The sequence below is a fragment of the Cotesia typhae genome, unplaced genomic scaffold, assembly GCF_013202065.1.
Source record: "Cotesia typhae breed Kobodo isofemale line unplaced genomic scaffold, CoteBio_Ctyphae scaffold_13, whole genome shotgun sequence".
NCBI classification, from domain to species: Eukaryota; Metazoa; Arthropoda; class Insecta; order Hymenoptera; family Braconidae; genus Cotesia; species Cotesia typhae.
The window spans coordinates 15,743,241-15,769,875 of record NW_027423774.1 but is presented as its reverse complement, the minus strand read 5'-3'; the positions used below and the strand labels follow the sequence as shown (position 1 = coordinate 15,769,875).

General features: G+C 27.3%; 6 protein-coding genes across 8 annotated transcripts; 4 read left to right on the top strand and 2 right to left on the bottom strand.

Annotated features, from left to right (window-relative positions):
- Positions 1-385: 385 nt before the first annotated feature.
- LOC141534389 (uncharacterized) lies at positions 386-7,432 on the top strand. Of its 2 annotated transcripts, none has more exons than XM_074253722.1 (8): positions 386-651; positions 1,047-1,557; positions 1,670-2,691; positions 2,766-3,633; positions 3,889-4,238; positions 4,319-4,691; positions 4,759-4,826; positions 4,913-7,432. In XM_074253722.1, exons 2-8 carry the CDS (start codon positions 1,117-1,119, stop codon positions 5,847-5,849), a joined length of 4,059 nt encoding a protein of 1,352 aa, XP_074109823.1. In that variant the 5' UTR covers positions 386-651; positions 1,047-1,116; the 3' UTR covers positions 5,850-7,432. The 2 variants fall into 2 exon arrangements, with proteins under 2 accessions (XP_074109823.1, XP_074109822.1); XM_074253721.1 differs by having other exon boundaries at positions 4,744-4,826.
- Positions 7,433-12,972: 5,540 nt separating this feature from the next.
- Keap1 (kelch like ECH associated protein 1) lies at positions 12,973-16,396 on the top strand. The gene is made up of 7 exons (XM_074253405.1): positions 12,973-13,182; positions 13,916-14,226; positions 14,303-14,467; positions 14,554-15,221; positions 15,298-15,546; positions 15,646-15,944; positions 16,034-16,396. Exons 2-7 carry the CDS (start codon positions 13,921-13,923, stop codon positions 16,222-16,224), a joined length of 1,878 nt encoding a protein of 625 aa, XP_074109506.1. The 5' UTR covers positions 12,973-13,182; positions 13,916-13,920; the 3' UTR covers positions 16,225-16,396.
- Positions 16,397-16,566: 170 nt separating this feature from the next.
- Positions 16,567-19,190, top strand: Tsg101 (tumor susceptibility gene 101). 2 transcript variants are annotated; one of them, XM_074253914.1, is made up of 9 exons: positions 16,567-16,672; positions 16,758-16,870; positions 17,286-17,370; positions 17,453-17,518; positions 17,582-17,739; positions 17,817-17,934; positions 18,057-18,295; positions 18,391-18,752; positions 18,828-19,190. In XM_074253914.1, exons 2-9 carry the CDS (start codon positions 16,817-16,819, stop codon positions 19,012-19,014), a joined length of 1,269 nt encoding a protein of 422 aa, XP_074110015.1. In that variant the 5' UTR covers positions 16,567-16,672; positions 16,758-16,816; the 3' UTR covers positions 19,015-19,190. The 2 variants fall into 2 exon arrangements, with proteins under 2 accessions (XP_074110015.1, XP_074110014.1); XM_074253913.1 differs by having other exon boundaries at positions 17,582-17,745.
- A 24-nt stretch (positions 19,191-19,214) lies between these two features.
- On the bottom strand, positions 19,215-20,188 carry Kud (oligosaccharyltransferase subunit 5 kud). The gene is made up of 3 exons (XM_074253917.1): positions 20,043-20,188; positions 19,416-19,655; positions 19,215-19,334 (listed from the first exon to the last, which is right to left on the bottom strand). The coding sequence occupies exons 1-2, from the start codon at positions 20,043-20,045 to the stop codon at positions 19,416-19,418; spliced, it is 243 nt and encodes an 80-aa protein (XP_074110018.1). The 5' UTR covers positions 20,046-20,188; the 3' UTR covers positions 19,215-19,334.
- Positions 20,189-20,277: 89 nt separating this feature from the next.
- On the top strand, positions 20,278-22,172 carry LOC141534525 (mitochondrial import inner membrane translocase subunit Tim22). The gene is made up of 5 exons (XM_074253916.1): positions 20,278-20,447; positions 20,966-21,326; positions 21,574-21,758; positions 21,881-21,953; positions 22,029-22,172. The coding sequence occupies exons 2-5, from the start codon at positions 21,077-21,079 to the stop codon at positions 22,106-22,108; spliced, it is 588 nt and encodes a 195-aa protein (XP_074110017.1). The 5' UTR covers positions 20,278-20,447; positions 20,966-21,076; the 3' UTR covers positions 22,109-22,172.
- A 1,798-nt stretch (positions 22,173-23,970) lies between these two features.
- Positions 23,971-26,287, bottom strand: Septin1 (Septin 1). The gene is made up of 6 exons (XM_074253915.1): positions 26,098-26,287; positions 25,694-25,886; positions 25,354-25,612; positions 24,556-24,921; positions 24,379-24,483; positions 23,971-24,306 (listed from the first exon to the last, which is right to left on the bottom strand). Exons 1-6 carry the CDS (start codon positions 26,119-26,121, stop codon positions 24,177-24,179), a joined length of 1,077 nt encoding a protein of 358 aa, XP_074110016.1. The 5' UTR covers positions 26,122-26,287; the 3' UTR covers positions 23,971-24,176.
- Between the last annotated feature and the right edge of the window lie 348 nt (positions 26,288-26,635).

The following is a 26,635-nucleotide window of genomic DNA, read 5'->3' as shown; positions in this document are numbered from 1 at the left end:
TTCATATTTTTCAAAAATAAAAAAAAAAGTATTTATTTCTATTGATTAAGAAAAAAATTTATCAGTGAGGTCATATCAAGGGTAAAAGAATAAAAGTGCTCCGTACTTCCAAACTCTTCAATAAAATTAATCAGATTGTACTTTTTATTCACAGATAAAAAAATACACAAAAATTGAATTCTATAATTTAGGATAAATGCGGAAAAAAAACATTGTTATTCTGAAAAAATATATGCTAATATGTATTTGCATTTGAAAAAATACTTTAACTTTATTGAAATAAAGAAAAAAAATATAGTCATTTGCTGTCCCTACTGGCTACTAGATCAAGTATTTCTATGACGTTGGAAACCTCAATCACGCACGCGTATGTCCTAATCTGAGGGTTGGCCTGTTCAGATATCTATGCCGCGGGATACAACAGTCAAGGGTTGATTTGTAAGGGAGGGGCTGCCCGAAAATGGTTGACACGCACGGTACAGAACGTCCAAAAGAGGACGAGTGACGGTAACAATCTTTTTGTCTTCCATCGCATTGACCAATTGACATTGTTTTACTTTCGATAATTATTATGCTGGTATCAAAGAGTTATTTGCGTGGAATTTTTAAACCACCCCCAGTCACTACAGTTCCAATCAACTGTGTTAAGAGGTAATTTCCACTTTTGTTATCCTTTCTTTATTATTGCTGAGATAAAATTTAAGTGTACTGTGATTTGTATTTTCTTCAATGATTTTTTTCGTTTTTTCATGTAATTTATTTTTAGACATATTTTTTTTTTGTATTTCTATACATAAGAGGTGAAGAATTTTTTTTATCACGACAATGTCGTACTATATGTCATGAAAACACCCGAGAGAGTTTTAAGTCAGTTGTTAACTTATTAATTAATTAATCATGAATTAATCTACACATACACATCTAGTTTTTGAATTTTATTTATCACACGGTTTATTAATTAAATAAATAATAGTGATATTGAACAAATTAATATTATATTGAATATTAATACAATTTATTTTAACGACATATTATATATTCTTCAGATTAAAAGTAAACCAAAATGATGTAGTACAAAAAAAGTAAGCAAAGTAACAAGTTAAGGAGACGGGGAAAATGCGTGGTATCTCACTGAGGCTGGTGTTGCTTTTATTATTATGGATAGTAAGTCCAGACTGTTTAGCGAATACTAACAAAACGGAAAGAGCTACTAAAAGTCAATCAAGATCATCTTGGCGCTTAGTGATATGTCTGTCGCATTCTCAGTCTCCAGCGAGAACGGACGTCCAACAAGCATGGGAACAAGCAAGACTGGAGTCTATTCACAACGATTTGGAATTGTCATACATCGAAGGGCGTATGACATCATTATCAGACTCACAGTCAAATCCATTGGCTCTTATCAATAAATTTTGTACGGCTATTGAAGATGGAAGAATTATATTAAATCTTGTTATTGGTGGAGGAGCCGCTGCAAGATTTCTTATGACAGCTGGTGCTTCCCTTAATATTCCATCACTTTGGTTACCACTAACACACAGAGACTTTCTCAGACAGGTGAATAATATATATTATATAAAATTTTTTAAATTAATTAATAATATATAAAAATTAAAAAATTGTAATTATTGAAATAATATAATAAAAAAAATGTTTATAACATTTACAGGGTAAACTTGGACGTTTTGAAACTCGACTTGGTTCTGGATCTGAACAAATGGGTGCGGCTGCTATTGCATTGATGGATAAAGCCCACTGGCATGCATTTACACTTTTTATTGATACAACACTATTACCAATCCATCATTTTGTACCTAAAAATCATGATAAATTACTACCGAGAAAAACAATTTATCTACCGACTAGTGAAAAGAGTCTCAAATTAAGACTGAGAAAAGTTTCTGATGAAGGTGGAAGTGGCAGCGTAATTGTATTAGCTTGTGATTTAAATGAAGCTAAAAAAATTTTCATTATTGCCAACAAATATCAAATGCTCAATGGTCGATTTCTCTGGTTATGGCTGGATTTAAAATCGGAATTAAGACCTAATGAACCGAGTTTAATTAATTCTAATATTATGTATAGTTCTTTAACGTCATCATCAGTTAAAATAGAAAATAGTCCACCAGTTAATATGAGAACGACAAGACATACGAGTGGTTATTTTTTAAATGATAAAACCCATTTACCTTCATTGTCTAATTTAGCAAATGACATTCATAATCTTCAGGAATATCAGTGGTGGGGTGAAAAGCCAATAAAAAAACGAGAAGATAAAACATTTACGTTTGACGATGATGAAGAGGTGCGTATGAGTGATAAAAATCTTAATTCAAAAACTTTTATGCCCGTCGGTATGCTCGCTCTCAGGCCATCGAGCATGAGGATAGCCGGTGGTGATGCTTTACTATCACGAATGTTAAGAGAAACGTCTCAAGCACTGGATAATACTTTTTTGGAGTATAAATCATCGTTAAATCGCTTAAAGGACACGCAGATAAAAGAGTACTTTTTTTCCACATGTTTTTTTACATCAGATAATATATCAATTCCCGAGATAAAAGAAAATATTTCTAAAAGTTTGACTAAGAAATTGAGAGAATCAATGCGTCAGATATCTCATGACAAAGCAGAATTTCAATTATTAAATTTACAAGCTGTACAATTTCCGGGTAATAAAACTCAATTAAGGTAAATTATATTTATAATATTATTATTAATTATTTATTTAGACTTAAATTATATTTTAAACTACTATTTAACAGATGGACTAAAGTTGGTTCAGTGAGAGGAGGTAAAGACGTTAGAATAGATACAATAACTTGGCCAGGAGGTGGAATAGTGCCTGCTTACATGAAACAGAATGGAGAAAAAGTTGGAATGCCGTGGTATCAAATTGTAACAGCAATTGCCCCACCATTTATTATGGTAACAAATTTGCAACAGCAATTGTGCTTAAGAGGATTACCTTGTCGTAAAGGAGATACAATTAAATGTTGTTATGGTTTTACCATAGACTTATTGTCATTGATTGCCAGAGAATTAAATTTTCGTTTTGATTTATATATTGCACCAGATGGCCTGTTTGGCAGAAAAAATGGACTTAATGGCACCTGGAATGGTGTAATTGGAGAATTATTACATGGTCGAGCTCAATTGGCTTTTGCGCCAATAAGTGTGTCGGCAAGACGTGCAGAAGTTATTGACTTTACAATACCTTATTATTTTAGTGGTGTTAGCTTTTTAGCTGCTCCAAAAACTAATTCCCATATTTCACTATTGGCATTTCTGTTACCTTTTAGCACCAATTTATGGATTGCAATATTTACATCACTCAATGTTACAGCAGTTGTAGTTGCACTTTTTGAATGGCACAGTCCATTTGGATTGAATCCATGGGGTCGACAGCGTAATAAAAATTTTTCAATGGCCTCAGCACTTTGGGTTATGTGGGGATTACTTTGTGGACACCTTGTAGCCTTTAAAGCACCCAAGTCATGGCCTAACAAAGTTCTTATCAATGTATGGGGTGGATTTTCGGTAATCTTCGTAGCCTCTTACACCGCTAACATAGCTGCTCTTATAGCCGGTCTTTTTTTCCATTCATCAGTCAGTAACTATCACGATCGTAGTGTAAGTATTATTATTATTGTTATTTTTTTCAACTTCTTTATTTTATGACATACTTAGAAATACTTTTGCTAGTAGGAACGTAGATTAAATTGAAAAGAAAGCAAAATTTTTTTTAAGCATGACCAACTTTAAAAATAATCATAAAATTATTTAAATTTTAATGAAACTATTGTAGAAATCATAAAAATTTATAATTACCTACTCTGATGAGATTTTTTATGCATCACATAATGTGGACATTTATATTTTTAACAGCTATTATTACAAAAGGTCGGCGCACCACGAGCGTCTGTTGCAGAATATTATGTACAAAAAGCCAGCCCTGGGTTATGGACTCATATGTCTCGTTTTTCTCTCTCGGATGTTGCTGAAGGCGTTGAACGATTACTTAATGGCAGTTTAGATATACTAATAGCGGATACACCAATATTGGATTACTATCGAGCGACCGATGATGGCTGTAGACTAAGTAAGATCGGTGAAACAATTAGTGAGGATACATACGCTGTTGCTTTGACCAAGGGTCATCCTCTTCAAGAAAGTATTTCGAAGGTCATTGCAAACTATACAGCTAACGGCATGTTAGATATTTTACAAGAAAAATGGTAAGAATAATTATTTTTGTCAGATATAGAAAAAATATTAGATGGACATCTTAAAATATCTATTTCATTATTTGTTTAAGGTATGGAGGCCTACCATGTATTCCCGGACAAGAAGGAAGAGACGCAGTTTTTGGTTCAGGTTCTGGAGGCCACCCCCGACCTCTTGGTGTTAGATCCGTAGCGGGAGTATTTTGTTTATTGGGCTTGGGTATTGCCGTGGGAGGAATCATACTTGTGGGAGAATATTTGTTTTTTAAATACACCCTACCGAGTTTACGACATAGACCGAAAACTTCTATTTGGCGAAGCCGCAATGTTATGTTTTTTTCACAGAAACTTTATAGGTTCATAAATTGTGTGGAGCTGGTATCACCTCGTCATGCAGCTAGAGAGTTGGTTCATACCGTAAAGCAAGGTCACATAACATCGCTATTTCAAAAAAGTGTTAAAAGGGTATGTATTAATGTATCTACAGAACTAGCCGTGATATTATTTGACCTACAAGGATTCCTTGTTGCAGAAGGAACATGAGCGGCGTCGACGCAAGAGCAGAGGCCAATTCTTTGAGATGATTCAAGAAATTCGTCGGTAAGTTTTATCATATTTTAAAATTCTAATTTACATTAAAGTCGTTAAATTGTCAACGGACTTTAATAACTATTAAATGCCTCTAGAGTACAACAAGAAGTAAAAGATGATGCTAATGCAAAGGAACTGGAAGCTACTCGAGCAGCGAAAAAAGAAGAAAAAAATACCAAAGAAAAAGAACGTAATCGAAGTAAAAGTCCACTGATGCCTTTAAGCCCAAAAAGACCCGAAAAAAGTAGAAGCTCAATAAATTTGTCCAGCTCTCGACTTGGTTTGTCGCCAGTTAATTTCGATACACAGATGAAACCCCGTGAGTTTACATTAAGCAGTACAAATCTTAGGGTACGTAGTCCACTCGAAACAGTAGGAAGAAGATTGAGTCACGGAGATGACGGATCACCACCACCTCGCCTCAGTACACCTAGTTTTGGTGGAAGTGCTACTTTAAGGCCAGCACCTATTAAATCAGATTCCATTAGTGGGGGAGTACCTACCCCAAAGTACTCACATAGTCCCGCAAAACGAGGTCAGTCTTTTCCAGCTTTTGCAACTCTCAAGCGACCACCTCCACCACCAACAACAGCATATCCATCTAGTCATCATGTGATATCAAAAAGTCCTCTTTTATCACCAAACAATGAGCAATCTGCTGTAATCGGCCGCAAGCTGTCTAGAGAATGGGGATCAGGAACAATTGATCTAAGTCGATCCTCGGAAGCAATCGGGTCGTTATCTACATATAACCTCAATCAAGAGAATACATTCAATACTGAGAGGCCAACACGTAAAAAGAGTCAAGAAGATCTCTTGGCATTAAGTAAAAAGCCTGTGAGACGTGCACGTAGTCATGAAAATCGTGATACAAGTGGTAAATCAATCAATAATTCACCATCACCAAGACTAATGGCTCAACCCTCAGTAGGGGGTAGATCTGTCAGTGAACGTACGAAGAAACAACTCGAGTCAGAGCTTAAAGCTATTTTGACTGCTAGAGCACATCATCGGGATCTACATCCTCCTTGATAGGTAAACAACATTTTACACTGGCGTCAGTTAAAAGCGACAAGATCTTTATATCGCTGCCTCTGAGGGGCTTTCATTGATTTAAGCAATATGAGATTTATAGGTCAATTTATAAACGATCTGGCAGTTAAAAAAAATAATAAAATACTGTATATATGTATATGTGTATGTATATATAGATACATACATATACATATATAAATTGTTCTTATACCAACATACTGCGGATGCGTTTGATGAGATATATAACTTTACAATGATATAGGTAGCCTTATTTAAAGAGTCGAAAGAATCTTCAAGGAAACTTATGATAAGTCAAAAGGCTTTCTGATTCGTTAATATGTTGTTATATAATTATTAATATAGAATGTATTATTAATTAATTAATTAATTAATGAGAAAAGAAGAAAAGCTATAAACGTTTTTTGTAGAATGTGTCTTAAAGAAAAAAAAAAAAAAGATTACATAGAACGTTTTCCTGTTATTGGCAATTTTAACTCTACAACAACTGTTTGCCTACTCAAGTCTCATGTAATAATCAAATAATTCATAACATAGTTTTAAAAATTATATTTATAAAATGTGCCAAATAGTTTTATTCTATTTTATAACATACATCTATCATTAATTGTCATGAGTATTAAAATATATAAATAGATTAAGTTTTTAAAGTCGTGATATTTTAATTGATACATTATCATGGTCAATATTTAAATATTAAATATAAATTTTATGAAAGTTCTGAGGTCCATTAGTTCTTTCGAATTGGACCGCACACTGCCATCAGTTTTAAAGTAATTTCAACTAATATTATCAAAGAGACTTGATATAGTTGGCTGAACAGCGTAGAAAGACCACTAAAAAATACGTGTATTCTTCAATTCACCCGCTATTGAGGAAAAATATATATTACTATTAGGAGCATTTATAAAAGTACATTTTTTCTTACAGATTGAGAGGATTGAAAAATAAATTATTATCTTTCAATATAAAATAACTGTTAAAATACGCACCTGATGATATAAAAAAAATTTAATTTAAAAAGGAACAAAAAAAAATGAGTAAAATTTTAAAAATAGATAAATAGTATTGTATTATCAATAAATGTTAGAAAAAATTTGGAAATTCAGTTCTATCCAATCAATCTGATTGAATCATATTGTTGTGCTGAAATGGGAATTTTAATTGGAATCAATTATTGGATTTGAATGATAAATAAATTTATTTAGATAGATTGAATTTTCTTGACTCCCTCTATTCCATCTTGAATAGTTAAATAATTTCGGTAGTAGTGACTAATATATTATTTAGTTAAAATTCCAAGTGTATTTACCTATTAAAATATTAGAATATGTATGCCTGGGACTAAATAGTATAATCTAAATATTCATTTGGAATAATTCATGAGCGAGGCCTTAGTAGTAGTCGAATATATATCCGCCCGATTTTCATTAGATAATTATTGTTATTCGATTCTTTATCTATACAATCACTATAAAATGTTATACATTGCTTTATTTCATAGTTTATCAATTATTAAATAATAATAATATTAATATCTAATCTTAAAAGCTCGAACAAGAACTTAGATTCATGCACATACTTAGCTTTTAATATATTCAATCAGTTTTAATTGATTGATGTAAAATATAAAATCTAAAATTTTCCTTGTTATATTTTTAAAAATAATAGTTTAAAGATAATTCAATAGGAATTCGTGGTGATTATTAATTCGTAAATATATTTTTAGTTATCCCTTAACTACATGAGGTAATATTGATAACAGTATTCGATCATTTGTATGTAAATTGCATATTTAAATTTTCATAAATGTCTATAAACTCGTATAAAATCAATACAAAAAAAAAAATTTAATATTTTTAATTATTATATTCATTATTAGCGCCAAACTCATTTAGTGAAGTAATTATAATTTTAAAATAAAAAAATCTTATTTTGAAACAAGATTATCTTCTTAGAATCTCTTAGAAATAGTTTAAATAATTGGTATTAATTAACTTTAATATAGTATGTGATACGAATAAATTCAACTTTTGCATTTGTTATATTGTAAAACTATTGATTTTACATACTTTAATAAATTAAAAACTTCCATGATTGCCGTATTAAAAATTAAAAAAACTTACCACTGAGCTAAAACTTTTTTTAACTTTTTCGGTATATTTTTTAATTAAAAATTCTTAAGTTGTTAAATTTTAGTTTAAAAAAAACTATAAAAATAAAAAAAAATTAAACAGAGAGTAATAACTTTTTTTCATAAAAACAAAGACAATGACTAGTAAACTAGAGATGAAATGGTTAAACATGATTATGTTAGAATTGTCAGTCATTCTTGAACGATGATATCCTGCTCAATTTAGACGGGTTATATTATTTTTAAATTATGAAAAAAATCTAAATTTTGTAATTTTGTACTATTAGTTTCTTGTTGACTTTATTTGTTAAATTTTTTCAACCAGATGCAATTTTTTGACGTTTAAGCGCACACTACGTATAGTAATGTAATATTGCTACACTCGTGCAAAAATAATTAACATTCAATTTAATTTTGTTTAATTTTAGAGAATAAAAAAAATATATGTTGATCTAACTATATCAATAATTTTATTTCAAAATCCGATAAACAACAAGACAATTTGATTTATCGTATAGATCTATTCAGATCAAAACCATCTTCTTTGAATAGTTATATGTGTGTAGAGCAAACTAAAAGAAAACGAAAATGCGGATATTTATAAAGGCGATCGAAATACAAATTATAATGGGCCGAGCCTAAAAAATCAAAGATAGAGTTAACTATCCATCTATAATAATATAAATAATAATAATAGTTATATGAATTCCTCAAACTGGAGGTGGTCAATCTGTGATTCGATCAGGTGGCTGTTTCGTTTTTCCTGGTTAGGAAAAATAATTAACAAAATAACTTTCAAATTGAAATCTGTCCTCTTGAATAATTAAATCGATATTTTGTTCAACAATGACTACTACAGTCTTTCGTGATAAATATTTTAACCTTGTACATATAATAACGCGACGAAAAAAAATAATAATTAAATGAATAAATAAAAAATAATTATATTTACTGGTTGAGTCTTTCCATAATATCACCACGACTCTAAATCAAAGATCAATTGTCTTAGCAATCTCTCTTTGTGCGCCAACAAGAGAATAAGTTAAGCCTGTATATAAAATACAAACACGAAAACAAGATAAGGGCTTTTGATAATATTGTTATCGTCTGTGAAAACTATTTTAATCCACATTCTTACAAAAATATCCCTATTCGTGAAAACATAAGTTTCAATTAATAGTAAAATCATGGGATGAAATTATTCCCTTTTTAAACAAAAAATAATAAGAGAAAAAAATTAATTTTAACGATTAAATTGATTCTTTTCAAGTATAAAAAAGAAACGGCCTATTAAAGTGACAAGTTGAATTGCTTCAATACATGAAAAATGAATTTTTATTTCTGTTGCCAAAAAAAAAAAAAAATATCTATAATTTGAATTATTTATATACTTATACATTCGAAATTTTATCGTCCTAGAAATTACTAGTCAAATTTCCTTTTATCTAACTAATTATAATCATCTTTCACAGCAGTATTATTTCTATCAAAATAAATTTAGGTGATCATTTAATTTCACGATCATTTAGTTTTTTTTTTTTTTTTTGAAAAATCAAAAAATTAACATTTTTAAATATTTTTATTCTTAAATTATTCTATTTTATAAACGAATTTACAATAATAATAATTGAAATAATCAAAAATGCATTTTTCAACTACTTTTAAAGCTTTTGATATTAACAAAAAATTTATGTCAACCAAGAATCGTTTGTAAAAAGTGTCAATGTAATTTTAACGATTTTTTTTTCATGTTCTACGTGTACAAATAAACAACTTAAATGAAAAAATTTATAAAAAATTTCGGTTTTTAAGTAATTTTTTTTTTTTTTTTTTTTTCAATCGAAAAATTTAATTTTAATTTTTTTCATGTTCTATTTTCAATGAACTTGAAAAAAAAAAGTGATTCTTAAAAAAAGTTCTGAATATCATTTTTATAATTTAGAGTGTGGTTGACCGTGAAATCACAAAATTACCCAAATTGTTTGAAAAAATTGAAGTTTTCAAAATAAATGAGGTAAAAAAAAAATGTAAAAATTTTTTAAAAGTATTCTTGTAAATGGCAATAAACATTAAACACTGCCCTATTAATTATGTTATGATTAATCATCATTCAAACAAACTTGCTAATTAGTTAAATTTGAGGATTAATTTATTCATTAACTAAGAAAAATAAATAATTAACAAAAACAGAAAATGAATCGCATGATAAATTGAACCAAAAAATAAAAAATAAAGAAATTTTATATTTGTAAGTTAATGTTAGATGACAAAAAATATGTAACTGTAAAAATTTGTTTTTTAGTACATTAAAAATTTTTAATCAAAACGATATTATTATCAATTTTAATTTTATGCGCTCAATAAAATTGGCGCTCTTACTGAGAATTAAAATAAAATAAATTATAATAAGAATAATTTTAATAATAACGATAAAAATACTATTAATAATATAAATAATATTGATAACGTATTTTATTTAAATTAAAATTTTTTTAACAAAAAATGAGCTTCAGTTCATTGATATTTGATTGTATATATATTTTATTTAAAATAAAACTTAATTACTATTATAATTGAAACTTGGACGGTGGATCAGATGAAAAAATAAGCAATTATATACAAATAATATAAGAATTGAATGAATATGAGCAAAGTATAAATTTAGAGTAATAATTAAACCACCGTAAAATCAAGTAAACTTGTTGGCGTACGTAATCAAATTAGGTTCCGTGCAACCTACCTCGTCTCTATTGTTACGCCTACTGTACTCATACTGTTATTGTTGATCCAGATTCATTAATAAGAAATAATAAAATATATTATCTCAAGACTCCTTTTTTTTCCTTCAAATTAAGTAACAACCCAATTATAAAAAAAAAGTTTGATTTATGAAATTCTAAATATTAATAATTATTACTGTAGATCACTTTTAATAAAATAAAATAAAAAATAATTAGTGTAAAATTAATTTATCGTTTAATTTCTTATTTTTAAGAGTCAAGTTTCACTTGAATTTCAGTTAGGAATAATGAGATGAGATGATTCAATTCATTATGAGTTAATTAAAACATGACACTGGTCCAAAAGTTTACACATACAGAAAAGCTGGAAAGATTAAAATCATCATTATACCTCTTACATATTACAGAAATAAATAAATATTTGAACACTTATTTTTTAAGAAGATATTCAAATCATGATTACCCAAAGTAAGAAAAATCGATTGATTAATTTAAAATAAATGACAATATTTGATTGAGACAGAAGTATATAATTATTTATAACCATGAGGCTGAAGTTAGCAGACACTTGACAATTTTTTGATTTTTCTTGAAAAATGAACTAGGCATAGAAAATTATTTATAAAAATGTCATTTATGATTTTTCAGAGCTTCTAAAGATGAAATTTTTAAATAAAATTTTCTTGCTATAATTTATTTGTTAAAAAAATTCTAAAAATTATCAGATGTCTCTCAACTTCAGTATCATTTATAACCAGCTATAGTATATAAAAAATATCATTTCATAATAATTTTTTTACTTCCCAATAAAAAAAAATTGTCAAATTTCTAGTAGTTCAGAAAATTGTTGCTTTCAGTCAGATTAAACAAAAATTTATATTTTTGGAAAAGCTGTTCTAATTATTTTCAGAGTAGTGTTGTATATAGACATTTCTCACATTCGATAAATTTTTCTACATGAAAAATTCGTTGTCCGGAATAACTTAAATAATCGAATTGAAAACAAATAACTTAAAAAAAAATTTTTTTTAAATATTTGATACTCTAAAATAACATTCCAATAATTAATTTAAAATATTTTTTTTTTAATTCAAAAAATTTATATGAAATATTTATGAAAACTTTTTTTTATTATTCTATTTGTGATGAGCTTTAGGAAGAAAAAGTGAATTGTTTAAAAACAATTAAACCATATTAATTTTATGGTCGAAATAGTGTGATCCTCACTTCTAAACAAGTATCAATATTTATTTATTAAATCGAAAATACGAATGTCACCCACTGATTTCATAAATCTTCTGTTACGGAACATGAAGAAATATTTAACGTATGACCGAAAATATTATCAGTTAATTTTTTAGTTGTCATTACTCAGTAGTTAATTGAACGTCCTAAAAAATACGTCAAAATATTGTACACACATAATATAAAAAAAAGTGTCATGTAAGCATGAATTGCTAGAAAAAGAGCTATCATTTATAATTAATATATCCGTGATAATTGATAATAACTCTACAATTTTAATCTTTCCAACGTACGTAATTAACACTAACTATTAAAAAAATATTCATAGTTAAACAAACACTCAAAATTATTTTTATTTTTCAATCAATAATATGATGTGACATTTTAAATGAGACATTTAAATTTTAGCGTGAATTTCAGTTACGTAATTACTACGAAACAGTCATCAAATTGTGTTTATACATTGTTGCTTCTATAAGCATTAATATTGAAATTTTGTTATTAATAATAAAAAAAAATGGTTTTTAATTTTTATCTCTACTTTGTCAACAAATTTATTGGTTCGACAAATTGCTTTATTTAAGTGAAAGATTACAATCTAATCAAAGTAATAGTACAAAAAGTGAAAAAATACATATTTATTTTTTATGACAAAATGGTCCATCAATCGTAAAATACATATCTTTAATTTTTTAAAAAGTTTCTTCTAAAATGAGCTTTGTGATGAATGTCAAATTAGTTACAATAATAAAAAAAATTTCGAATTTTAGTACCATAAATGATAATTGAAGTATTGTTTCATAGTGTTAATTTTTAATAAATTTTAGAGGTTACATATGACATTAAATAAATCATATAAACTAATAATTTTCAATAGTTGAGAAATTTTCAATAATGCATTAGTAATCTCTTAAGTTTAGATAGTTGTACAAGTTTATAATTTCAAGTTTTTCTCAAATTTTTATTAATTTTTTTTTAATATACTATTCAAATAATATTTATTTATTACTCCAATTTCGTGATTAATTGCAATTATAAATTTTTAGAATGTGTATATACTGTTTTATTAAAAAACTGATTACTGACAGTACTGATTTTTGAAATTTAATTTGTGAATTTTATGCTAGATCATAAAACTATAAAATACTTACATATATATTTCACGAAATATTTAGTCGAAATAATTATTGTGGTAAGTTTTACATTTTATGTTATGTTATGTACAAATATTTACAAAATTCATAAAATTTTGAGCCTCATTTGAAGTATTTTTTTTAAACAATTTCCATTCACCGATTGAAACTAATTATAAAGTTAAAAATCAATCAAAATTAACTTTAATATTGAATTAATAAGAAAAGAAAATTAAGAGATTTTAATGAAAATACTGTTACAATAATACTTACAATTTTAATTAAAGTATATTTTTATAAACATAGCGTGAAGAGGTTATGTTAAAAATGAAATTTTATATAAATGCATTTCTAAATTTGTAAATATAAATACGTGCATAAATAAATTGATTTTATGCTCATTATTTTTATTATTTATAATATGATACTTTAATTGTATGATGATTGATAAAGTAAAACGACTTTAGACAGGGGTAAATTTAAACTACCTTGTGATTACACGGTCTCGTTGGATTTTGTGACATAAATTTCCCTATTCGAATTTATGTCATGATAAAAAATCACTGTAATAAAATCCAATTGATAATAGTTGAAAAAAAAAAATACATTAAAGAACGTAGATAAAAAAATCTATATATTTTTTTAATAATAATATCGTACTACAATAATTAATTTTTGTTTAAAATTATAATATATTGAAATTTTAATTTTGGTAATTTTAGTATTTTAAACTCAAAAATTAATTTTCATTTTTGTTTTTGATTTTGATTACTAAAATTTATTTGTTATTAGTTTTAATGGATGAAAAAAAAGATAATACATCAGAAGGAGCAACTTATACTGACAATGGAAACCAAAGTAAGGAACGGATTTCATGTTTCAATTTTGATGGCGAAGGGGATTGGGAAAATATCTTGAAAAATGAAAAATATGGATCGTATGGTGACATGACATTTTGCATGGCTGATCATATTAAAGAAACAATGCAAATGACGTTTATGATGCGTAGTCATCACATGCTTACCGATGTATGTCTTGAAGTAGGAACTGAATTATTTTATGCTCATAAAATTATTTTAGCTGCAGCTAGTCCTTACTTTAAAGTAAGTATATCCTGTACGTTTTTATTCATTTAAAGGAATAATTAAATTATTATTTTATAATTTATTTTTATAATAGGCAATGTTTACGGGAGGATTAAGAGAGTCTGGAATGAGTAGAGTGAAACTGCAAGGTGTTTGTCCTACAGCTATGGCGAGATTAATGTTTTTTATGTATACCGGACGAATTAGAGTTACTGAATTGACAGTTTGTACATTATTACCAGCAGCAACTATGTTTCAGGTATTTATTAAAATTTAAAATTAAGCCTGCTAAATACAATGTTAGTAAAATATAATTTGAATTAACATTATTGTTACAAATTTCAGGTAAACAATGTCATAGAAGCATGTTGTATATTTTTAGAACGACAACTCGATCCAACAAATGCCATAGGTATTGCTAATTTTGCTGAACAGCATGGGTGCAAAAATTTACATCATAAAGCCAATCAATTCATTGTACAACACTTTAGTCAAATTTGTCATGAAGAGGAATTTCTCCAACTATCAGCTATCCAATTAATATCACTTGTAAGAAAAGATGAACTCAATGTACAAGAGGAAAGTCAAGTTTATAATGCTGTAATAAAATGGGTCATGTATAATGAGGAAGCACGAGGTCCTAAAATGGCTCATATTTTACAAGCTGTACGCTGTCAATATCTGACTCCAAATTTCTTACGAGATCAAATGAAAAATTGTGAAATCGTAAAAAAAGCTCCAGCATGTCGGGAGTACCTTGCTGAAATTTTCAAAGATCTCACACTACATAAAAAATCTATTGTTAAGGAAAGAACTCCAAATACTAAAAGACTAATATTTATTGCTGGTGGTTTTCTCAGACACTCATTAGATACACTTGAAGCATTTAATGTAGATGATAAAATTTATACTGAACATGCAAAATTGATCGTACCAAGATCAGGATTGGGTGGAGCATTTTTGAAAGGAATGTTTTATGCTATTGGAGGAAGAAATAATTCACCCCAAACAAGGTTTGTCTTTTATTAATTTTTTTTCTTCGTTATATTTCTTTTTATTACTTTATTTTTTTTTTTTTTTTTTTTTAAGGTATGACAGTGATTGGGTAGATAAATATGACCCTATAGCTAATAAGTGGAGGCCTTGTAAAGCTATGACAGTACCTAGAAATCGTGTTGGAGTTGCTGTGATGGATGGCTTATTATATGCGGTTGGTGGAAGTGCTGGAGCTGAGTTTCACAATAGTGTTGAATGTTATGATCCTGAGCAAGATCTTTGGAAAAATGTAAAACCTATGCATGTTAAAAGACTTGGTGTCGGAGTTGCTGTTGTTAATAGGTAACATTATTATTAAATATTTTATTTATTTATTTATTTTGCAAAATTAAATTGAATACAATTGTTATTTATTAATTTTTTTTTTAATTATTTTAAAAGGTTACTATATGCAGTTGGTGGATTTGATGGAGTTCAACGTTTATCCTCTGTAGAATGTTATCACCCAGAAAATAATGAATGGACAATGGTATCGCCACTGTACAATGGTCGTTCAGGTGCGGGAGTTGTAAGTCTTGGACAGTATATTTATGTAGTTGGTGGATATAATGGAAAGCTTCAATTGAATTCAGTAGAGCGTTATGACACAGAATCCGATAGATGGGAAGAAGTTAGTAGTATTTCGATAGCTCGTAGTGCACTGAGCGTTACAGTAGTTGATAACAAGTTATATGCCATTGGTATTTTTTTATTTTTTTCATCAATATTTTATTTTAAATTAAATTAAGATACAAGTAAAATAACAATTATGTTTTTACATATTTAACAGGTGGTTATGATGGCAATGTATTTTTAAATATTGTAGAAATTTATAATCCCGCTTTAGATAGATGGGAAACAGGGATGCCGATGCCTTCTGCTAGGTCAGGACATGCCAGTGCTGTTTCTTACTTCCAATGTCCGCTTCACTCTATGCGGACGGGTGGAAATGGATCAAAAAATGATGGGGGACCATCGTGACATGCAAATTAAATTTTTAATTTTTTATATAAATATATTTATTAATGTATAAATATAATTTTAAGTTTAATAACATATTATTTCTATGATGTTTAAATTTGTATAACAAATATAATGAATTGATTTTTTTTTATAAATATTAATATTTATAATAAATTTTTAATAACCGACAGTTGTTTATTGAAAATTGAACTTTCATTATTTTATAATGTTAAATAACAAGTCATAAGTTACTTCATTAGCAATGTTTTTTTTAAATATGACCTGAAACAAAATGAGAAAATGCAAGTGCTGCGATCGTTCGGAGATTCAGTACAACCTATTTGTTATGAGTATAGACAGATAGTTTCGTTGATAAGCGTATTATTTTTAATTAAATTGTTGAACGATTATTGTGTCAAAGTAACGTCATTATCTTATTATCTAGGATTGAAACTGCTTGACAAATGTATGAAAATTATTTTTCATATTATTGAATTATTTTAAGCTATTATATTTTATAAAATAATAAATAATGAAATTTTTATTTTTAGTTATATTCTTGTAAACGGACATTTTTGTTGTCAAATCATTGACTTAACCTCGAGATTAAATGGTGAAAATGAATCATAGTGATGAAGAAAAAATAAAACAGTTTTTACATAAGGTATTTCCATACTTTTATTATTGCTTATAATTGTTTGTGAATATTTATTAAGAAATTTAATCATTCTCTATTTTTTAATCTAAAGTTTTACATTTTTTTTATCTAACTAATTTTACACCTGTGTGTAATTTATTCTAGTTTATGTTCACTGTTGATTTTCAAATTCATAATAAAATTTTATGATATTAAAGTTAGCTGTCACTTGACAATTATTTAATTTTTTTAAACAAAAAAATTTTTTCTAAAAAATCATTTTTAATTTATTAAAATTTCTACAAGATCATTTTTTTAAGAATTTTTTTTGCTATTATTTATTTGTTAAAAAAAATTAAAACAATTGTAAAGTGACAGCTAAATTTAATGTTATTAAAATTTTTGTTGATAATTCAGTTCATTTTTTTAATTTACGTTTCAGTATCAAAATCCAGCGGTCACACGGAGAGAAGTGATAAATGTTTTAAAAGAATACAAAGGCTTACAGCCCGCAAGTGAACGTTTTGGTATTGTTATTGTTATGTTGTTACTATATAAAAATGCAATTAAACATTCAATTTTAACAATCTTGAATGTATTTGTTGATAGTTTTCAATGATGGATCTTGCCAAGATTTATTTAATCTTCAAGGAACAATACCAGTAAATTACAAAGGTAAAAAAATAGTATATACAGAAAATAATATAATATGTTATTATAAAATTTGAATTTACTTAGGCAATGTTTACAACATTCCAATATGCATATGGTTGATGGATACTCATCCGAATAATGCACCAATGTGTTATGTGAGACCAACAGCAGAAATGACAATTAAAGTCAGCATGTATGTGGATCATAATGGGAAAATTTACCTACCTTATTTACACGACTGGGTACCTGTGAGTTTTATTTATTATAATAATTAATTGATACTCGAAAATGCTACAATAATAATTTTATTATATTTTAGCATTCCTCTGACTTATTAAGCTTGATACAAATTATGATTGTAACTTTCGGCGAAAATCCACCCGTTTTTGCTAAAAGATACTCCAATACTCAAACACCACCACCTTATCCTTCACAAAGTACGTAAATATTTATAAATTTAATAACAGATACTAATGAATTAAAAAACAAGAGTTAGTTTTGGATTTTAACTTAAAAATATTAATAGTATAGAGTTTTCTAATAAATTTAATGTTCACAGCTTTTATGCCAGTTCCGGGATCTACGTCTAGTTCAACAAGTGGTTCGTTTGCACCATATCCAACTAATTCTCAATACGCTGGGGGCAATTCTGGATATACTCCATATCCACCACCAAGTGGATCAGGATTTGGTAATTATCCAGGATTTCCTCCGATGCTTGGAATGCCATCATCATCTTATCCAACTCCGGGATACCCGAGTTCATTTTCAACTCCATATCCACCTGCGACTCAACCTGTAATTTTTTTATTTGATAATTAGATAATATTTACAAAAAAATATAAAAATTCTGTTAGTAGTTAAGATAGGGATAACTTGTTTTATTTTTTTAGTCACCACCAGTTGGAGGGGCAATGACTAGTGGTAACTCAGATACAATTACCGAAGAACACATAAGGGCATCATTGGTATCTGCTGTTGGTGATCAACTTCGTCGACGACTCTGCGAACAGTTCTCGCAACTCCAAGCTGAGCTTGAGACATTACGCCGTACACAACAAGAATTAATGAGTGGATCTTCACGACTTAAAGAGATATTCAATAAATTACAAAAAGAAAAACAGGAGCTTGATAAAAATATAAATATTCTTCAAGACAAAGAAAGTGAATTGGAGAAAGAAATTGAAAAACTATCAGACAATCAATCAATTGATGTTGACGAGGCAGTTACAACTATCGCACCTTTGTATAAACAGTAAGTTTAACAATGATATTAATTATTTAATTTAAATATTAGAGTTACTCCAATGATAAGTATTTTTGTTTACAGAATGCTTAATGCTTTTGCGGAAGAAGCTGCAACAGAAGATGCAATTTATTATCTTGGTGAAGGTCTTCGTCAAGGTTCTATAGATTTAGATGTATTTCTAAAACATGTGCGACAACTATCTCGAAGACAATTCATGCTTCGAGCATTAATGTTACGCTGCCGACAGAAGGCTGGCTTAGCTGGTTGATATGCACAATTTTATAAACAAAAAAACAATGTCGCTTTAAATTTATAATTGATATCTTATTTTATTATCCAAAAATAAATATGTAGCTAAGAAAATTATATTGAAATAAAAAACTAAATTATAAATGTCATAATCAATGTACGCATCCAATAAATACAATAAGGGATGGAAAGTTATGAATTTTGTTACAATGATATTTATTTCAATATTTTAAAATTAAGAAAAGGATATTTTATTGCATATGATTTTTATACAGTAGTGATGGAATGTTAAAATAGCGATATTCCAGAATAAAAACATTTGGTAATAAGTATTTAATGCTGAAAACAAAAAAGAAATGTATGTTATGAATTGTTTTATGGATTTTAAATTGTTATTTTAATAATACTATTGATATTTACTTATACATAAATTCCGACCCACAACATCAAGAAAAGGACTCCAAAACCAGAAAATAATGCAGCAACAAGAGACACTAATAATTCTTTATAAATATCTCTAGTGAATTTTGTACTGGTTACTTCGTAAACGAAAAACCAAGCAGTGAAGAAAATTCCAATTCCAAGTAAAACAAGTGCTAACACTGGAAATATCGTTGGATTGATTGGTGAGACATACCTTGCCATAGATTCAATTTCAATCTGAAATAAATAATTGTTTTAATTTAAATAATATCAAGCAGCTTTTCTAAAATATATTTGTGTTTAAAGACTTTAATACAATACTATTTATAATGTAATATTTTCAATGACAACTGTAAAGAGTAAATGTAAACGAATAAATATAATGTTTAAATATTTTATCAAAATGTTTTTAATAATTACTGATAAAAAATGTGTCAAACAAAATTATAGGCTGATTAGAAATATTTGGAAAAAATAATCTAAATTTGCAAATGTAAATTTAGCGTTAGGTTATAAAAGTTATCAAGAATAGTGTTATTTAATATTACAATTTTTATGTTATAATAATGCATAAATGTTTATACTTTTTGTTTCAAAATAATTCAACATTAACAATTAATTTACCATTTTTGAAAATTATATTTTGACGTGGCCGGTACGTATATTTTTTCTCCAGTCGACAGGAAATATGTCATTGGATATAAAATATAAATGACTTCAAAACATTTTCAAAACATCAGCGCCACTGCGATAGTTTCTGTCTACACTTCTTAATACTCTAATGAATTTAATGAGACCAATATTTCGAGTGCGTTTCCCTTCACAAATTTGCCGCCAGGTGATTTTCTGAGAGAATATCAGATAAACAACACTTTTTGGCACAAACTCAATCACATGTAATAAAAATAATTTTTTAATGAATAATTACTTTTGACTATCATGAATAATTATTTAATTTTTAATAAATTATCAACAGTTTAGTAGTTTTATAATATAATGACTTAATCATTTTCAGCTATTTATGATGAAGTAAGTAGATAATGTAAAAAAATATAGGTTATATAGTAGAATTGAAAACGATACTGAAGGTAGTAGGATGAAAATAAATTTAGCAGATATTTAATAATTTTTAGAATTTTTTTTAACAAATAAATTATGGCAAAAAAAATTGACATTTAGAAATTAAAAAAAATTAAAAATCCAATTTTTGAAACTAATTTTTTTGTTAAATAAAATTTAAAAATTCTCTAATGACTGCTAACTTTAATGTCATGGTAGCAGGTATCAAAGAATTTTTTCATATTTGAATTTTTGATATAAAAAATTTGAAGTAAACATTAACATAAAATTTTAAAAGAACTAATTTCTTCAAACATTTTTAATTGACATCAATGTATTTTATGTATGAAAACGTAAAAATAATATCTGCTATTTTTAGAGTCATTATTTGAATGATTAAAAAATATGAACAAAATTTTCTGTTTTCTTTGCATGTAATTTTCTTTAATTTTTTCAAAAATATTGAATTAGTAATTTTATTTTTTCAGATCATATCGAAAATAAAACTCCATTTACTGAAATAAAAATTTCAAAGAAAATAATTAGTTAACAGATAATGATAGTTATTTAAAGTAACATATAAAATTATTCAGTCAAAAATGTTGCGGTTCGAACCCCCAAAATTACCATCACCTCCCAAAATAAAAGAAGAAGACCAGAGAATTTTTCTTAGTGATCCAACATGGGATAAAATAGCAGTATATTTTACAACTAATCATCAGCGATATCGAGAAAATATTATAATACCTAGAGGCCCTGCTCCAGTACATATTGTAACAAATGAGGAAAAAGCCATGCAAACATTCATGGAAAGCTGTGTTTTTAAAAGTATTTTTAGTGGTGTTTTAGGTAAGTTAAATACTTTTAAACATATACTTTTTCCTTCCCAACTCAATACAATACATGTAGAGTTTGCAATTTAAATTTAATTAAAACAAATCTTTTTGATGTTTAATTACTTTTAAATGTATTTTTTTTTCTTTTATTATAGTTTGTTCTGAAACTGTTTTTATTGAATTTTTTTTCTTTCGAATATTGTATAAATCTGAATATCTATTCTGACGTTAAAATTAATGGTTTAAAAATTTTCCATTAGGTTATGGATTAGGTGCAGCACTTGGTTTATTTTCTTCTAGTGTAAATCCAAACGTTGCTGCTGTCGAACAACAACAAACAGCTCGTCAAATATTTCGTGAGATGAAAGTCACAACTTTGGGTTACGCTAAAAATTTCGCAACTATTGGATTACTATTTTCGGCTATGGAATGTACTGTAGAATCGGTATGTACATTATATAATATTTTCAAATACAATTTTTAGTACTTGCTTGCATGAAGATTTATTAAATTCAAAATGTTTTAAGATGAGACATTAATAGTTGAATATTTGTAAAATATTATTAGTATCGTGGTAAAACTGATTGGCGGAATGGTACCTATGCTGGTGGTCTGACAGGAGGTCTTATTGGTCTACGAGGTAAATTTCAACTTTTTCTATTATTGTTAAACATCATTTAATAGTATTATGATTAAATATATTTTCAAACTTTAGCGGGCGTCAAAGCAGGCGTAATTGGTGCAGCAGGTTTTGCAGCGTTTTCTGCAGCGATAGATTATTATATGCATAGTTAATAAAAGTGATAAGATAAAAATACTTGTACAAAGAAATTTATCAAATATAAGATGTAAAAAGAAACTTAAAAATCCTTATTTATAACTACATTCATACATATTAAAAATATTATTTAATTGGAGTTTTTTATGGCTCATAATTTCAGTACATTTATAAAAAAGCCGAAATGGAAGAAGATTTCATAGGGAATCCAACAACTACTAAAATAATCATTCCCAAAACGAATGCAAGAGTAAAATTCTATTAAAGAGACAAAGAGATTAAGTAATTTCAGACCTAGACTAATGTTTAGGAATGCAAATTAAAGTTTATTTAATAAGCTTTCAGATCGAATTTAAAAAAATTTTACAAGTTATCGCATTCAATAATTATTTCGCAAAGAAACAGTAAAAGTGCCGATTTTTGAGGATTTTGAAGAATCAAATTTGTCATTCCTAAACTACTTAATTTAAAAAAAATATATAATTATGTAAATTAAAGCTTACTTTATAAGCTTTCAGATGCAATTTAATAGGACATCGCATTCAATTGTTGTTGCACGGAAATACGCTAAAATTTAAAATTCTGCGCTTTTTTTAACTTTTGAAATGCTGTCATTCTTAAACTATTTAATTTAGAGAAATAAATAAGTATGCAAATTAAAGTTTATTTAATAAGCTTTTAGATGCAATTGATAAAAATTTTAAATGATATCGCGTTTAATTGTTATTGCATTTGGCTCATCTTAAAACTTAATCTCAGAAATTGTCCAAGAAATTAGCATGTTACGCTTCATTAAAATCTGCCCAGAATTGAGGAAGTTATAGAAGAGACAGGGTCCCTAATATCGTCTATATATTTACATGTAAAAACTTTTGAACCATATATATTTTCTGAATCCTCTTAGCAAAATTTTTCAAAAGTTCTGTCATGGAAACCAATGCAATAGTTAGATTTCTATAAAATCTACTAAAAATTAGTGATTTTATAGAAATGTATTGAATATTATCGTTGAAGTTAAATATAAACTTACTTGAAGTTTGTTTCTGAAATTTAGGGACAATAAATCATAAATTATCAATTTAAATAATGTTTTTTCATTAATTTATATTAAAAATTTGTTTTATATAAGTGATATAAGTAATTTAGTATAAAAGTAAAAATGTTATGGTATTTATAGATAATTATTTGTATTAATATAAAGAGTAAATATTATAAAAAAGATATACTGATTTTTAAAGCAACGAAAAATAATATAAATATATTTGAATAAAAAATATTTTCAGAATTACTTTAGATATTTATTTGTTCAAATACTTATTTTTTAATTGATTTTTTAAAAATTGTTGTTTATTTTATTAATCCAAAAAATTTGTACTCCAAGATTTATGGAAGACTACTAAAAATTAATCATAAAATTGACAAAATTTTTAAAATGCTTTGATTAGTTTATTTTCACTGAGAACATGCTTTATATTTATCAGTATAAAAATGTGCATTACGAAAAATTGCACATAAAATCAGACTTTGCAATTATTAAAAAAAGGAGATTCAAGACTTTGGATTTCGAACACAAGTTTTCTTAAATTTAACAACCATTCAAGTCAAATATCTGTTAAACATATTTTTCATTGAATAAATCTATTGCTGATGTTTTAAAAATATATGAAATATTAAGTAAAAAGAAATCACGATATGCGGTTCCATTATACTGGTACAAATCATTTTATATGTTCTACTTTAAATTAAGGATTGCAAGGCACTTGACAAAATTGATTTTGACAGGTTGATGAGCAATCCGTTTCAATAGTTATAAAATGTTGATGCTTACTTCCATTATTGTTTTTCTTTCTTTTTTAAATCGTAATAATGGTTTGAAAAATACTGTAAAATATGTTTTATTGTATTCTCATCGTTCATTGATGACTCATCATAAAATTATTTCATTGTCATCATTCGCAAAATTAAAAATGTATAACAAGTAGTAATACCGTTATAATTGTGCCTGAATATTAATGTTAACTTAAAAATATGATTGTGGCACCTGACTGAAACAAGCCGATTGAGTGTTTCGTGTATTAATGAATATTATGGCTGTTGCTGTTGCATTTGTGCTTGCATTTGAGCTAACATTTCTTGCATTCTTCGTAATTCTGCTTCTTTCTCTTGAAGAATACGATCTTTTTCTGATCCGACAGTTTTTTCAGGATCAACGGCTCTGTTGAAATGAAAAATAAATATTGAATTGGCTATAATTTTTTAAAGACATAAAAAAATATTAAAAACTAACGTTTGTCTTCGAGGCGGTACAGGAGCTCCTTTGGCCAATCTCTCACTTCGATAATTTTCGTAGTGTACTTCTTGAGTAACCTCTTGTAAATCTTGCATATGAGTACTGTAATTAATAATGTCAATAATAATTTAAATAAATATATAAAAATTTTTAAAATATAACTTGATATCTTACATAAGCATTGTCCGAAGTTTGATAAAGTCACAGTGATCAGGATTTTCAACTTCAACGACGCCCCAAGGATACAATCGTCCACGGACTTTTCGTCCTTTAACTTCAAGCAATGTAGAGGCTCCACATACTGCAAATGGCACTGCTTCTTTCAGTTGTCGAACTTGTTCTTTATAATCTTCATCTTCATCGCTATCACAATCAGGTAAGGGATAGATTTTAATTTCATTACTCTCTATTTCTTCCATTACACGTTTCTTTAAACGCAAAACTTCTTTTTTTGTCAGCACGTCAGCTTTGGCAATTACTGGTACAATGTTGACTTTATTATGAAGCTGCTTCATAAATTCAATATCCAAAGGTTTCAATCTAAAATTAAAATTATAAATTATGATTAATTTACATTTAAAAATTATAAAATTATTTGAAACATTTCAAGTCGTAAGATGGACGGCGGGGCAGGATGGTCGATCTTTACAAGTATCGAATGTTATAATTCTACCTTTGAAGTATTTTTCTGTTTAATAGTAGCCTACTATCAGACAAAATCAGGTAAAATTTACATAATTTTTCATGTAAAAAAATTCTTTATAAAAATAATAAAAAAAGTACATAAATTATTTTGATTCAATAGCGACTAACATCCATTATTATCAAATCTCATAACGTAATAAAAATATTCATAGATTTTTAAGTCATCGATAAAAAGGCAGGTTTTTTTTAAATTGAAATTTCGTATAAATTTTAATTATTGATCGTTAAAATTATATAAAATAATTAAAATATTTAAGATTTATTTACCCATGACCAAATGGTGAAATAAAATAAAAGCAACAATGTATTCTATTGTCAACAATGTTCCTTCGATTTAATCCACTTTCATCTCGAAGAAATCGTTCAAATTGATCATCGATGTATTGAATAATTGCTCTAAAACTATCTGTGTTGTCAATTGCATCTCCATATCCGGGCGTGTCAACCACTGTTAATCTAAGTTTTACCCCTCGCTCTTCGATTTCAACCGTAGAAGCATCCAACTTGACTGTTTGATTAGTTTTTTCTATTGTAAAATGATTATAAAACAAGTTAATTGATAATTGGTTGGCAATAATTTAAAAATATAAAAGAAAAAAAATCTAACCAACTGCATCCGGTATATTCCGCTCAGGATATAAATCAGTTAAAAAGAGGCTATTGACCAAAGTCGACTTTCCTAATCCAGATTCTCCAACAACCATCAATGTAAATTCAAATCCTTTTTTCACAGATTTTCTATGAACTTGATTCGGCAAATTAGCAAAGCCAACATATCCAGGAGTTTCAAGACTAGCAAACTGAAAGAAAATAAATTAAGGTTATTCATTTAAATTAATGCCCAAATTTAATTTTACTTAATTTAGTATCGTTAATAAAAATTACATGGAAATTACTATTAAAAATTTTAATTATGGGTTAGTACTGGATAAATAAAAATTACTAAGTCTATATTGAGATTTTGAGGTTCAGACCTGCATTAACCTTTAATAATTACTTTTAAACTCTTACCGTTTTCACAGTTTCACTAGACATCGTGAATTATTTGTTTGATTAACTAGTAATTATTATTATAGAAAATTTTTAAATGTAAGTAAAATATTAAGAGTTAAAAAAATATTAAAGTAATAATTAGACGCCAATACTGTCAAGATATTTGCCGAGTTGTGTAAAATCAACACATATAAAGAGCAGAGAATTGCCGGGGCGTGTAAAGCCGTTTTTGATTTTAAATAGTAGGGATAAGAAATTGAGTACAATACATGCATGTAAAATATAAGTGGTGGGGAGTCGGTTGAGTCAGATTTATAGTAATAATTATAAGCCTTATCTTTTAAAATAAATTAAAAAATTTGCCAGTAAAGTAGCCTATTATTATAATAATAATAATTATGACTAGCTTTTTTTTTTTGCTTAATAATTACTTAAACCAATAATCGCTTATTGTAGCTGTTACTGGTCAATAGACACATGAATATGATAGAGAAAAATCTATTGAATTTATTTGAACTCAAGAAATGTTTCCACAAAAAAAAAGGAAATCAATGAC

Excerpts from the sequence above, each read along its gene's own strand:
- Tsg101 (XM_074253913.1), top strand. The coding sequence starts at position 16,817 with ATGGTGAAAATGAATCATAGTGATGAAGAAAAAATAAAACAGTTTTTA. Across the intron at positions 17,519-17,581 it reads AATACCAGTAAATTACAAAG|GCAATGTTTACAACATTCCA; the intron begins GTAAAAAAATAG and ends GAATTTACTTAG. Across the intron at positions 18,753-18,827 it reads ATCGCACCTTTGTATAAACA|AATGCTTAATGCTTTTGCGG; the intron begins GTAAGTTTAACA and ends TTTTGTTTACAG.
- LOC141534389 (XM_074253721.1), top strand. The coding sequence starts at position 1,117 with ATGCGTGGTATCTCACTGAGGCTGGTGTTGCTTTTATTATTATGGATA. Across the intron at positions 2,692-2,765 it reads GGTAATAAAACTCAATTAAG|ATGGACTAAAGTTGGTTCAG; the intron begins GTAAATTATATT and ends ACTATTTAACAG. Across the intron at positions 4,239-4,318 it reads GATATTTTACAAGAAAAATG|GTATGGAGGCCTACCATGTA; the intron begins GTAAGAATAATT and ends TATTTGTTTAAG.
- Septin1 (XM_074253915.1), bottom strand. The coding sequence starts at position 26,121 with ATGTCTAGTGAAACTGTGAAAACG. Across the intron at positions 24,922-25,353 it reads ATTTCACCATTTGGTCATGG|ATTGAAACCTTTGGATATTG; the intron begins GTAAATAAATCT and ends TTTTAATTTTAG. Across the intron at positions 24,484-24,555 it reads AAACTTCGGACAATGCTTAT|TACTCATATGCAAGATTTAC; the intron begins GTAAGATATCAA and ends TATTAATTACAG.
- LOC141534525 (XM_074253916.1), top strand. The coding sequence starts at position 21,077 with ATGTTGCGGTTCGAACCCCCAAAATTACCATCACCTCCCAAAATAAAA. Across the intron at positions 21,327-21,573 it reads TATTTTTAGTGGTGTTTTAG|GTTATGGATTAGGTGCAGCA; the intron begins GTAAGTTAAATA and ends ATTTTCCATTAG. Across the intron at positions 21,954-22,028 it reads AGGTCTTATTGGTCTACGAG|CGGGCGTCAAAGCAGGCGTA; the intron begins GTAAATTTCAAC and ends TTCAAACTTTAG.
- Keap1 (XM_074253405.1), top strand. The coding sequence starts at position 13,921 with ATGGATGAAAAAAAAGATAATACATCAGAAGGAGCAACTTATACTGAC. Across the intron at positions 14,227-14,302 it reads CAGCTAGTCCTTACTTTAAA|GCAATGTTTACGGGAGGATT; the intron begins GTAAGTATATCC and ends TTTTTATAATAG. Across the intron at positions 15,945-16,033 it reads TAACAAGTTATATGCCATTG|GTGGTTATGATGGCAATGTA; the intron begins GTATTTTTTTAT and ends CATATTTAACAG.